At 48.5% G+C, this 14124-nt stretch overlaps 1 protein-coding gene across 11 annotated transcripts in view; it reads right to left on the reverse strand.

Moving 5' to 3' along the window:
• Nucleotides 1-14124, reverse strand: part of LOC146336246 (zona pellucida sperm-binding protein 3-like) — a 33294-nt gene that overhangs the window by 18097 nt on the left and 1073 nt on the right. The window contains exons 1-4 of one of the 11 annotated variants that reach the window (XM_084819447.1): nt 13729-13894; nt 12855-12907; nt 2247-2354; nt 744-902 (exon numbers count right to left, since the gene is read on the reverse strand). In XM_084819447.1, the coding sequence (XP_084675573.1) occupies nt 744-902; nt 2247-2274 (187 nt within the window). In that variant the 5' untranslated portion in view covers nt 2275-2354; nt 12855-12907; nt 13729-13894. The other 10 variants (XM_084819446.1, XM_084819441.1, XM_084819448.1 and 7 more) reach the window with 10 other exon arrangements.

Genomic DNA, 14124 nt, shown 5'->3' on the forward strand with positions numbered 1-14124 from the left:
GGCAAAAAACAAACAAACCAGCAGACGCAAATGGCGGTGGCTACGGTAGCCGCCATTTGCGTTCCCTTGTTTTTGCCGTTTTAGCCTACGTAAATATTTACGTAGGCTAAAACGGCAAAAAAAAAAGGGAACGCAAATGGCGGCTGCCATAGCCGCCACCATTTGTGTTCCCTTAGTTAAGCCATGATAGGCTACGTAAATACATACGTAGCCTATCACGGCTTCCGCAGGGACGCAAATGGCGTCCCTGTGTTAGCCGTGATAGGCTATGTAAGTATTTACGTAGCCTGTCATGGCTATATGGAAGAAGTGAATGGAGGCCGCACAGGCGGCCGCCATTCGCAAGTCAGTGCGGACAGCAGCAGGTAGGTGCTCCGTTCTGGGCCCATTTCAAGGGGCGGGGAGGCGGGGGGCTTTGTTCCGCCACGGATTTCGAGATCCGTGGCGGAATTCTCTGACATCCCTACCTGTAAACAACAATGAGTGAAGAATGCCGAATGCACAATAGCCTCATCTAGAAAAACTCAAAACAAACAATATTTTTGAATCTGTTTTCCACTGGATGCATCCTGGCCCCACCAGCGATTTCCCCTCAAAGTATAATTCCAGGGCATAATCCAACAGCTGTCGCAGTTTACATACCATCGTGAACAAGTAAGTAGCAAAGCAGAGGATTACATACTGATCAGGATACTAGAACGGAGAGACCAGCCTAGCTCTAGAACTAGAAAAACCAATCTTACCATTCAGAATCATCAAAGAAAAATTTATCTTGGCATCCTCGTTGAGCTGAGCAGCTTTCACAGAGAGGACATGAGCCTCCACGTTCGCTGCTGTGGGGCTAGGAAGTGTTGGTGAACTGGTTGCTGTGGTCACATCCTTCCATACCAGACCCTTTGCACCTGGAGAAGCGGGGAGGGGAGAAAAAGTCAACTGGACCACGTTTTCATAACAGCTTCCATAGTAAAGTATAGCTTAAACTAGAGCAGCCTTCCCTGACCTGCTGTCCTCCAGATGTGTTCATAGAATAGTAGGGTTGGAAGGGGCCTACAAGGCCATCGACTGTTGGACTGCAACTCCCATCATTCCCAAACAGCATTGAATCCAACACATCTGGAGGGCACCAGGTTGGGGAAGGCTGAACTAGAGCCAAGACTCATTTGCTCCCAAGAATCCTCCTTTGTGGATTTTTATATTCTCAGCTATTTGCAGGCATCTGTAGTTGACATCCAATTTCATTATTTGGATGTCAACCAACATGCAAGTATATTTAATAATTGACTCCAGCTCCGATTTCATATTTGATGAACACCAAAACCCAAAGTTCTAAATCAGAACTTGTTGAAGCTCCATTCATAAATTAACGGGAGGGGGCCTGTCGCTCATTAGCAGAGCAGCTAATGTTCAAGTCCTTGGAGAGACACTGCCAGCCAAGGCCAGTATTCTAGGCTAGATCAATCAATGGCCCAAATCAGTCATAGACTGCACCTTTCACATTTCATGGCCTTTTGGCCCCACTGTTCACAATTACTCTGCCCATCCATGTGCTTATGGATGGAACGACAGAGGCCACGAAACATGGTATAAGGCGTTATCATATCCCCAAGAATGCATGTTAAAAGTGGGAGTTCTACCCATTTTTTGTTTAATATTTGCAGTTATTTGTTCTAACCCTGGCATGCGTGTGGATATGGTGGCATGGAAACAGTGATGCTGGCTGGGATCGCAGGGGGGAGGAGGTGGTTAAAGCTTCCTCCTCCCCCCAGAAACTCTGCAGTAGCCAGCATGAGTTGAATCTATCTTGCATATTTATTAGCGGCTGCTTCCATTTAGAGCTGTACCCCACACTTTCTTGCTTTCTCTCGCTGAAGGGCCATAGCACAAATCCTCTATTGAAATAAAAATTCCACCTTCAAATTACCACACTCACTCCAGGGCTGTACCACTTCAGGTGGGACACATATGGATACTGAAGGCTATGCCAAGCCCTTACCCAACATGCTAGCTTTCTACATGAATGGAGCTGGAGGGCATTCATACATGCAGCCTCCTAAAGCCAGACATGGTGTAGTCCAGGGAAAGCTTTACCATGTGATTCTGCCGCTTTGTACTGAAAGGCTCCAAACACCTTAGCCGCTGCATTTTCCCTACCTCCAACCCATACCTAGGATCACTAGCCACCCCCCGCTCAGCCAAACATGTGGACAGTCCCCTTTCTCCAGCAGACATTGACCATGTCACCTTACCATGTAAGATTCTCATGAAGAAGCTCATTTGTGTGGTTGTGCTGGGATGAGAGCCAGAATCTGCTGTTGGGGAGAACAAACCGTTTCCTTGTGCCAAAACCTGGGGAGCTGACGGACGAAAGAACATAGGAGATGATAAGGGATTATTTATTTACCAGATTTATGTACCTCTTTCCACAAAGTTTCAAAGTGGTGAACATACAGTATTATACCATCAAAACATTAATAAAATATAACAATAAAACTATACAACAATACATTAAAAAAAAACACTAATCCAATAAAACTGCACGCTCTGTGCATTACAGATCATAGCTGGCTGGATCACACTTCAGGGAAAGCCTGTTTGAAGAGATGGGTCTTGAGGAGATATCTATATGATGGAACTGTGGGGGGCTGTCCAAAGACAGTTGGTAGTGTGCTCCAGAGGGCGGGTGCTGCAGCACTATATGCTCTACTGCATGTGCTCGTAGGACAAACTTCAGGAGCATGTGGCAACCTCAAGAGTGCTTCCTCTGACAATAGCAAATACTGGTGCAGTGAGGGCTGGAGACATAGGAAGAGCCTTGCTGGATCAGACCAAGGGTCCATCAAGTCCAGCATTCTGTTCACACAGTGGCCAACCAGCTGTTGACTTGGAACCCATAAGCAGAACACAAGTGCGACAGCATCCTCCTGCCCATGTTCCCCAACAACGGGTGTATATAGGCACACTGGAGCTTTGGGCCAAAGTCAGGGCCCTGCAGCCCAGTTGTTGTTGTTCAGTTGTTACGTCGTGTCCGACTCTTCGTGACCCCATGGACCATAGCACGCCAGGCCTTCCTGTCCTGCGCTCTCTCCCGGAGCGTGCTCAAGTCCATATTCATTGCATCGGTGATGCCATCCAGCCATCTCATCCTCTACCGTCCCCTTCTCCTTTTGCCTTCAATCTTTCCCAGCATCAGGGTCTTTTCCAGGGAGTTTTCTCTTCGCATTAGGTGGCCAAAATATTTGAGCTTCAGTTTCAGTATCTGTCCTTCCAATGAGCACTCAGGGTTGATTTCCTTTAGGACTGACTGATTTGACCTCCTTGCAGTCCAGGGGACTCGTAAGAGTCTTCTCCAGCACCACAGTTCAAAAGCATTGATTCTTTGGCACTCAGCCTTCCTTATAGTCCAGCTCTCACAGCCATACGTTGCTACTGGGAAAACCATATCTTTGATTATACAGACCTTTGTTGGCAAGGTGAGGTCTCTGCAGCCCAGGGCAGGGGGCAAATGACCACTTAAATGGCGGCAGGTGATGAGGGCATCAGGGTAGCAGAAGCAAACTCCATTTTATTTCTGTAGTCATGATGGCACTCTGATTTAAGTGAACTTACAATGCAAAACTGCACACGCTCGGAGATTATTTTTTAGCAGGGTTGGCAAACATCCAAACAGGTCAGGAATACAGAAGCTGTTGTAAACCATGGAACACAGTTGCGGGGTGGTGGAGAGAAGTGTTAGTTGGGAACATAACTGAAAAAATATACATAGATATTGAGGGGGAGATGAAACCGCTAAGTAGCTGCACCACCAATAGCAAAGATCATGCAAGGACATGAGGGGTGAAGCAGTCCCTAAGATAACCCGGTCCCAAGTTGTTTAGGGTTTTTCTACATGAGGCTGTTAATCTGCTGCATCTATTTTGGTTTTGTTGCAGAATTGAAATCCAAGCACTATACAAGGAGAGTTTCCTTTCTGCTTTCCTACTACATAACGTCTAGGCGGCACTGTGGTATGGTGGAATACCACCAATACACAAGTACAAGCAGCATTTCTTTCACCACCATCAGAATACTCCATTTTCCTTGCCCTTTAAAAAAAACTTGCCAAAATGCTGTTTACGAACAGAAGTGAAGCGGAAGGGTCCCGTAAACCAGGGAAGTTATTTGGGCATATGAGGCCCCAAAGCCCACAAACACTTCTCTTCATCCCCAACAGTAAAACAACGACAAATTACACAATTAACGGTTTGCAATGAAATGCAAAGCTGCTGCCTGAGGGTAGAGCTGCCTTGGTTAAAAGTTTAAGGGCTTGGACAGGAGAAGGTTAAAGGGGCCAGAAGGTCTATTTAAAACATTAATAGTCACCAGACCAGGCTCATGTTTAGAGGAGTTAGTTACACTGATAAATGGTCCGCCACAGTGATTAGGAAGTAGTTGGAGACACCTTCGGAAGGAGAGCGCCATTCTCCCCACCCCAAACTAAAGATGATGTAAACAAGAGATGTGTATATGAGAAGCAATCAATCAAAGCTGCAGTAGTTTGGAGTGAAACTAAGGGTGTGGGGAGAGGCAAAAGGATAGTTTTGAGTCCAGGGAAGCCTTATCTGGGGTTGCCGTTCTGAGGAGCTGATGCTGGTCAGTGGATTTTGCCATTTGCAAGAGTTATGCCCAACTTGCACCTTTGAAAATAAATTCAAACATTCCAGAAACGCCACATGTCTCCAGTCACCTCTCCTTCCAAAGAGAAGGAAACCTGGATTAAGCTCAATTCCTGGAACCACTCACAACTTGGGGAGCACATAACATGAGGGTCAGCAACATGATATCCTTGGGTTCCATAGGATACTCAGACACTTTTGGCCATATGTTCTCTTTTACAGGGGACAGTCCTCTGTTTGAAGGGCTGCCAATAGGGATGCTGGAGAAATTCAAGATGGACTAAAATGAGCTTGGATTTCTAAGAATCTGACCTGTGCAATCAGGCCATGTGGAGTCCGTGAACTTCGATTTTTTTTTACTTTCCCAAAATGTATGCATATTTATTTGTGGGAAACTATGCAAGTTTCTGCTGAGACTGGTAAATATACGTGGGAAAAGTTGAATAGAATGGGGGACAATACACTAAATGTTACGTACTAAGGTAAATTATGCCAATTGTTGCGAACCCTCTTATGGAATTATTTGCGTATTTTTCTGCACAATGAAAAAAATTCAAATCCATCTGTGTACAGACAACGGAACAAAAGGTGCCTGACAATCCGCAAAACACAGACGGAGCGGATTTTATATAATCCATACATCCCTAGCTACCAGAGGTCTGTCCTCTAGTTTGAAGTAGTCCTCTCTTTGAAGGACCATCCAGTCCAAGTCCAGTTTAAAGATCAAGAACCATCAGAGGGAAATGCTGGGCCTTGAAGTTGCCCATGGACAGCAGACTGAGCAAGGCACACAGGTCACCTGGATCTCAGTCTTCCACATGGAGAGTAAAAAAGCTGGCTTGAAACTCAACATTAAAAAAACCAAGATCATGGCATCTGGCCCCATCACTTCCTGGCATATAGAAGGGAAAGATATGGAAGCAATGACAGATTTTACTTTCTTGGGCTCCAAGATCACCGCAGACAGTGACTGTAGCCATGAAATTAAAAGACGCTTGCTCCTTGGGAGGAAAGCTATGGCAAACCTAGACAGCATAGTAAGAAGCAGAGACATCACCTTGCCGGCAAAGGTCCGTCTAGTCAAAGCTATGGTTTTCCCAGTAGCAATGTAATGGCTGTGAGAGCTGGACTATAAGGAAGGTTGAGCGCCGAAGAATTGATGCCTTCGAACTGTGGTGCTGGAGAAGACTCCCCTGGACTGCAAGGAGGTCAGATCAGTCAGTCCTAAAGGAAATCAACCCTGACTGCTCATTGGAACGACAGATACTGAAGCTGAAGCTCAAATATTTTGGCCACAACAACAACTGTATTTCTATTTAGATTATAATCACTATTCCACAGTTTATATATATTGTTTTGTTTGTTCAGTCATTAAGTCATGTCTGACTCTTCGTGACCCCATGGACCATAGCACGCCAGGCATTCCTGTCCTGCGCTCTCTCCCGGAGCGTGCGCAAGTCCATATCCATTGCATCGGTGATGCTATCTAGCCATCTCATCTTCTGCCGTCCCCTCCTCCTTTTGCCTTCAGTCTTTCCCAGCATCAGGGTCTTTTCCAGGGAGTTTTCTCTTCGCATTAGGTGGCCAAAATATTTGAGCTTCAGTATCTGCCCTTCCAATGAGCACTCAGGGTTGATTTCCTTTAGGATGGACTGATTTGACCTCCTTGTAGTCCAGGGGACTCGTAAGAGTCTTCTCCAGCACCACAGTTCGAAAGCATCGATTCTTCGGCGCTCAGCCTTCCTTATAGTCCAGCTCTCACAGCCATACATTACTACTGGGAAAACCATAGCTTTGATTAGACGGACCTTTGTCGGCAAGGTGATGTCTCTGCTTCTGACTATGCTGTCTAGGTTTGCTATAGCTTTCCTCCCAAGGGGCAAGCGTCTTGTAATTTCATGGCTACAGTCACCATCTGCGGTGAACTTGGAGCCCAAGAAAATAAAATCTGTCAGTGCTTCCATTTCTTCCCCTTCTATATAAATATATACACACATATAAATAAGCATATGCACATTTCATGCAGATAGTTGACCTCTTTCATGGTGATGCATGCCCTCTTTTTCTGGGATTCAGAAGCGGCCACCCTAACACCAAGGCCCTCTTGCCCTTTCTGATTTTTAAAACATTTTTGAAACTTTAACCCCCCCCCCCTGCAGCTGGAAACCAGAGCACCAGCCCCCTTGCTCTCCTCTCCCTTCCCCAGAATGCCTCTAGGCCCCACACAGGCATTCTCCCAAGAGGAAAGGATGGCAGTGGGGCAGACGGAGGCCAGGACTCGGCTCTCCAGCCTCTGCCCAATTTATAAGGAAAAAACAGCTGCTAGGGAAGCCTGCGGGGCTGGGAAGGGTAACAGGGAGTGTGACCTGGGGACACAATGGGAGGGGTTAGGAAGGCCTGTGGGGCAAGGCGTGCGGGGCAAGCTAATGGGGAAGAAAGCAGGGTGAGGAGCGTGTGTGCGCGCGTATGCATGTGTAAGAGAGAACTTGGGGGCAGTACTGAAAAAAAGGAGTGCGTGAGTGGGGTGTCTGGAACTGGTGTGCTGAATGTGGGGTATGAGAAAGTAACTGATATCAAAGGAGTGGGATTGTGCTTTGTGGCTCAGCCCCCATTCCTGTCTTGGGCAGATAACTTGTTTTAGCCTCACCAGTTTGCCCTTCTGTGAAAATGGGTTTTTGTGACTGGCCGTGCCTAAGATGGTGGCCATTTTGTGAACAGCCCCCTCCCCCCTCATGACAGCCATTTTGTGAACAGCCCCCCTCATGGCAGCCATTTTGTAAACAGCCCCCCTCCCCCCCTCATGGCAGCCATTTTGTAAACAGCCCCCCTCCCCCCCTCATGGCAGCCATTTTGTGAACAGCCCCCCTCACTGCCTCATGGCAGCCATTTTGTGAACAGCCCCCCCCTCTGGCAGCCATTTTGTGAACAGCCCCCCACCCCCCCTCTGGCAGCCATTTTGTGAACAGCCCCCCTCCCCCCCGGCAGCCATTTTGTGAACAGCCCCCCTCCCCCCCTCTGGCAGCCATTTTGTGAACAGCCCCCCTCTGGCAGCCATTTTGTGAACAGCCCCCCCGGCAGCCATTTTGTGAACAGCCCCCCTCATGGCAGCCATTTTGTGAACAGCCCCCCTCCCCGCCTCATGGCAGACATTTTTTGAACAGCCCCCCGGCAGCCATTTTGTGAACAGCCCCCCTCCCCCCTCATGGCAGCCACTTTGTGAACAGCCCCCCTCCCCCCCTCATGGCAGCCACTTTGCGACTAGCCCCCCTCCCCCCCTCATGGCAGCCACTTTGCGACTAGCCCCCCTCCCCCCCTCATGGCAGCCACTTTTTGAACAGCCCCCTCGGCAGCCATTTTGTGAACAGCCCCCCTCCCCCCTCATGGCAGCCATTTTGTGAACAGCCCCCCTCCCCCCCTCATGGCAGCCACTTTGTGACTAGCCCCCCTCCCCCCTCATGGCAGCCACTTTGTGACTAGCCCCCCTCCCCCCCCTCATGGCAGCCATTTTTTGAACAGCCCCCCCGGCAGCCATTTTGTGAACAGCCCCCCTCCCCCCTCATGGCAGCCATTTTGTGAACAGCCCCCCTCCCCCCTCATGGCAGCCACTTTGCGACTAGCTCCCCTCCCCCCCTCATGGCAGCCACTTTGCGACTAGCCCCCCTCCCCCCCTCATGGCAGCCACTTTGCGACTAGCCCCCCTCCCCCCTCATGGCAGCCACTTTGTGACTAGTCCCCTCCCCCCCATGGCAGCCATTTTGTGTTATGCTCCCTCAAAATGCCAGTGTGCCCACCAGCGCCAAAAGGCTGGAGGCTCCCCAACATAACATATTTTGCCTCCCCTCAGGGGTTCTCAAGGCAGCACATTTTATTCTCCCTACTCAGAGAACGGGAGACTGGCTTAGGGGTCCGCTAGGAAGACTCGCAGGCAGGCAGGAGCTCCAAACGTGAGCCTCCACCTCCTCCATTCAGCATTATTTCCTCTTTCATTTCCTCCCACAAGCTGGGCAGCCTCATGGTAGCTAGTATGGCCATTAGAGAGAACATCCACAGACGGGGTGGGGGGGGTGGGGGTGTTAATGCCTACTCTGGGATCTCCCCAGAGGGGCAAAACATTTCTCCACACACCCCCAACAAAGCAGCCCCACAGGGTCAGAAGACACGGGGGGGGGGGGGGAAGCACTGTTTCCTCCCCCTCCTCCCCCAGAGAAAGGGGGAGGGGTTACTCTCCCTCACTATCCTACTCAAGCTGGGGAATGGCAGAAGTGCCCAGATCTGCTTTGTGGGGAAAGAGGTCTAAGCCCCCCACCCCACCCGCAAACAAGCCCTCGGAATAAGCAGGAGCTGAGGCCACATAAGGTGCCAGGTTCGGAAGCAGTACGCCAGAGAACACCTTTATCTCCAAAGGAGTACAGGGAAGGCCAGCACGACCCTGAATCGTTCTGATCCGTCCCTCCTCCTTACACAGTTTTAAGCCTCTCCAGCCTCTGACCAAAGCCAACAGGAGCTGGCACGCTCAGCACCAGGGCAATATAACATTTGGCACAGTACAGATAAGGATAGCAACCACGCTGTCGGAGCCCCTCTTCCACTCCTAGAATCGTAGAACAGCAGGGTTGGAAGGGGCCTACAAGGCCATTGAGCCCAACCCCCTGCTCAGTGCAGGAATCCAAGCCAGAGCATCCCTGACACATGGCCGTCCAGCCTCGTCTTGAAGGCCTCCAGTGTGGGAGAATCGTTGCATTCGCTGTCCCCGGCATACGCACACGTTTTCTCAAAACAGCCGAGTTTCAGCACGAAGCTAGGGACGTTTACCTGGAAGCCCCATAAAGTTCGACATGACTTTGCCCCAAACAAATAAGTTACATTCTAGCACTTGAACACTTTTCACGAGTAGAGCAATTAATTTCTATACTGCGCAATAGCTGAAGCTCTCTGGGCGGTTCGTAGTTTGCAGCTTGTACCCAGCACCCAGCATCCCGTGAGGCCAGAGGTTCACGTGTTTTCACAAGTGGAGCCAAGCCATCGTAGCAAGTCAGAGCACAGCAGCCTTCCTCAACCTGGTACCCTCTAAATATGTTAGGCTACAACTGCCATCGTCCCCAGCCAGCATCTCCTATGACTGGTATGATGGGAGTTATAGTCCAAGTCATCTGACGGGTACCAGGTTGAGAAAGGCTGCCTCAGATGATTCAAGAAATACAGCCATTTCCTCCTACTCCCCAACCTGGTGCCCTCCAAATGCATTGGACGATAACTCCCACGATGCCCAGCCAGAAATGCAAAACTAGTAGGCTTAGCAGAGAGGGGTCAAACAAGGCCAGTGTGTTGGGTCTTCCCTAATCTGTAACTGGAAGAATCCATCGTCTTTCAGTTAAGACCTAGCCCACCTGGCACCCTCCAGATATATTGGACTACAATTCCAAGTATAGGAAGGCTGCAGTACAGAGTCCAAAGCTACGATAGATTTGACAGACCCAGGGACCTGGACCCAGACTCAGTATTCACCAGCCAGCTGGGCTATGTCTTCAATTGCCCACAACTGTAGGGTATTGGGAATGTTACGAAGTACCCCCAAATTCTGCTGATCTGGGAAAATGTGGCCTGTATCTGGATGGGGACTAGGGGTTTTTTGGTCTTGGAGAAGGGCAGAAAAGCAGGTCCCATAGGATATTAAGGCCTTGCACAACCCAAGAGGGGCTGCGGACTTCTTGCATAAACTTTCTGGCCAGCCACTGTGCTCTGATTGCCTTAATTCCTCTGTGTTAATACTTGCAAATTTCAGGCCTTGCCTCAAGACAACAACCACAGAAGCACCTACCATGAAGATATTTTATGCTGATTTCTAACCTTCCCGTTTAAGCCAATGAGAAAGACAAATAAAGAATTCAGTGTCTTTTAAAGCTGTAAGACCCTGAAAACCCATGCATGCCTACATGACTCTTTGGTCACCTTTGCTTCAGACCATCCCCCAAATCCCCCCGGCTATCTTGCTCACCTGGACCTGTGAAAGCAAGAAATACACACCCATCAACTCCCATCTTTTCCACACATCAGGAAAGAAAGAGAATCACATTGTCTTCTTTCTTCCCTTAATGTCCGACACCTAAAAATCGATCTTCCAACATCCACGAGCAATGTTGGAAGAAAGACTCGTTTTGTTTTATTCTCATTACTACATCCTGAGAGAAAAAGGATAAAAACAGCAACCCAAATTCATAGAACACCCAAGGAGGGAGAGAAGTAAAAAGGTCTCCTTCCATCCTTTCTGCTCAGAAGAGCAATCTGCCCTTTCCTTCCTTCTTTCTCCCCTTCTTCCCCAGATAAGGAACTCAACAGAGCTTCCCATCACTTCACAAGTCAGCAGATAAGGAGAGCTAAATCTTTGCATCATCTTCTATTTCCTTCTCTCTTTTCCTCCCTTTCCCTAATATCTAATATTAGGAAAACCCCATATCAAATACCAAAACCCCTTGGCTTTAAAGCTCCCTGCTGCTCTTTATTCCTCTCCGTCCACCTTTTTCCAAAACCCCACATTTGTTCTAACTCTATCCCCTCAAAACAGTCTGTTACTCCCCCATGCAAAAATATCAAGCTGAAAGTTCCTTCTCCCCGACCCACTTTCTCTTCCTCCATGATCAGCTACACATAAACACACACACACACACAATTTTCTATGCATCCCAGTGTACTTCACTGTTGACTGTAAATGCTTGTCTTTAACCTCCTGAGTGTTAATGTACGATTCTAATTCCCCAAATGTATATATAGTCTAATTTCCCTAATGCGTGATTTTAATTCATTTTAAATCCCTCTTTTATAAATCAAAGAATTGCTTTCAAAGACCTTGTTGTGGTCTCTGACTCTTTCAACTTTAGGGGGTATCAGGTTTTCCTAAGTGCCCAGAGTTCAATGCCAGGAGATCCCTCAGGTATGCGTTGGTTTACATGTATGTGATATGCACGCCCATGTAAATTAAAGCATACTTAGTAACAGGAACCAGCCAGACTCTGGTAGTTGGGTTCCCCACAAAAAAGCACCTACCCATACAACTGTAGGCACAGGAGCCCTCAAGTATCAGCTGCTGGTAACACCTGTTTACACAGCCAAGACATTCCAGGACGTTTCCGAAGGAAGAGATGGCTGTATTTCTTGCATCAGCTGAGGCAGCCTTTCCCAACCCAGGGCCCTCCAGATGTTTGGGGCTACAAGTCCCGTCATCCCTGACCATTAGCCATGCTGGGTGGGGTTAGTGGGAGGTGTACACCAAAACATCTGGAGAACACCAAGTTGGGGGGAAGATGGTTGCTTTGAAATGGTCTACCTTCAGAAGAGCATTTCCCCATCAGTTTGTTTACTGAGGGACTGATGTTACATTGAAGAGTCGGAGGCATGGTCTATGAGGGCCTATCAAATTACAGAGCACCGGACAGACCCATTGGGCCTCCTCCTCCCCACGTGATCCGCAATCCTCTATGACAGCTTGTCGTTCAGTCGTGTCCGACTCTTCGTGACCCCACGGACCACAGCACGCCAGGTCTTCCTGTCCTGCGCTCTCACCCAGAGTGTGCTCAAGTCCATATCCATTGCATCGGTGATGCTATCTAGCCATCTCATCCTCTGCCGTCCCCTTCTCCTTTTGCCTTCAGTCTTTCCCAGCGGACCACCTCCCTACAACACTGGAAGCACCATCCCAGACTTACAACCACCCTCTTATGTCACTTATCCCAGGACACAAGCCTGCAATTTCAGTTGGTTAGAGACTTTTCAGTCTAGTCCAGGCTGTTGGAACCAACATAAATTCACCCTGAACTGCAGAATAACTAGGTCTGGAAACGCATAGTGCGCACAGAGCCAAAGAAATAGGTTACAGCGGAGTGCATGCACATCAAATGACCTCTTTTAGCAAGCAACTGTCTCTATTCAGCTAACCCTGCTCAGAGCATATTGAGAAGTAACAAAAGCCCATCTTCAATTTAGAGTGGCTGAGAACATCTACAAGCCTTCCTTGGACTTACCCAGCAGCAACTCAACAAACACAGCACACCAAAGGCTAACCGTCACTCTTCTACAAAAAGCCATCCTCTCTCCAAGAAAAGGAGGCAGAAGAGGGATGCTGCAGAAGCATAATAACAGCCCCCCTCCCGCAGCCTCCTTAAATCAGGTTCCTACCAGGCACAGGGGGAGAGTAAAAATTAGACACACCTGGTGCTGCCGCTGCTCAAGATTCCTGTTGCTCAGAAACTCTGCAGTAACGCCTGAAATAGAGTTACAATCTATTTTAGATTTTAGAACTACAATCCCAAGCACCATTTTTTTAAAGTTTGCACATTTTTATAATCTTTGAGTTGGTTGGCCTAATAATGGTATTACACTAATATGGATTTTGGTGTTTTTCTGGGAGTGGGTTTGCTATCGAGATGCATTGCTTGAGGCAAGTTGGGACCTCCAAGATTGCTCCAGGCCCTCCTTTTGTTAAGGAGAGTAGCTTTAACCAAAGACTAAGGAAAGAGCAGAGCAGCCTTCCCCAACCTGGTGCCCTCCAGAGTATTAGACTACAGCTCCCAGCATCCCCCAGCCAGCTTGAGCTAGAGACTCCTTCTTGAGGGTGCCATGTCTTTCTTCTTCCACCTTCTCCCTTCTTTGGGGGGTGAGTTTATCAAGCTGTGTGTCTGGAAAGAAACTGGCAGGTGCTGGGTGTTTCCAGGCATTTCTTGTTCAATTGCCCTGCCACGTTCACAGAATTTTATGGGGGCAGGAGGGACCTGTTGAGGTGTCATCATTGTCCACTTGTAACCTTCCTGTACCATGTCTTCCATTTTTCTTCTTACCACCACCACCCGCACACAATTAAGAGCACAATCCTATGCATGTTTAGCATGGGAGTTGTAGGCCTTTTTTCTGTCTAAACATGCATAGGACTGCGTCCTTAAAGAGGGAAAGACAGACTGGTTGCATGCTGCCTTTTGATTGGTAGCGCTAGGAGGCATCAGTCTGGAAGCACCCAGAGACATAGGGTGGAGTTTAAGCTCTGAAACAACATTTCGGGGTGCTGCCTTATCTCCATAGAGATCTGTACTGGGAGCAGTGAACTTTGGGACATCTTCTGGAATGTCAGTGCTGTAAACCTCCGAATGTATATTTCCAAGTATTGCAAGACACCAGTCAGTCTCCTCTCTGGTAACCTCGTTCCAAGGAAACCTGACTCTGGGTTGGTCCCGGAAGCCCTGAAATCTCACTGCTCAGAGGATGGGGGTGCACATAACCTTTCTTTCTAAAGAAAGGAGGGCAGGGAAGAGGGAGGGGCTGTGTGCTGGGAGTTGTGTGCAGTGCCTTCAAGGGAGAGAACCGTGGTCGTGGGTTTTTGCAAGGCGTGTGTGTGTGTTTCCATTTATGAGTTTAAATGAGCATGGACTTCCATCTTTGGTTTTGTTTGGTCCATTATGGCAATGAACAAGTTTGGTATGTCTACATT

This window comes from Heloderma suspectum, chromosome 13 (assembly GCF_057233095.1).
Source record: "Heloderma suspectum isolate Gila_16-S chromosome 13, 16-S_ref, whole genome shotgun sequence".
In the NCBI taxonomy this organism is placed as follows: Eukaryota; Metazoa; Chordata; class Lepidosauria; order Squamata; family Helodermatidae; genus Heloderma; species Heloderma suspectum.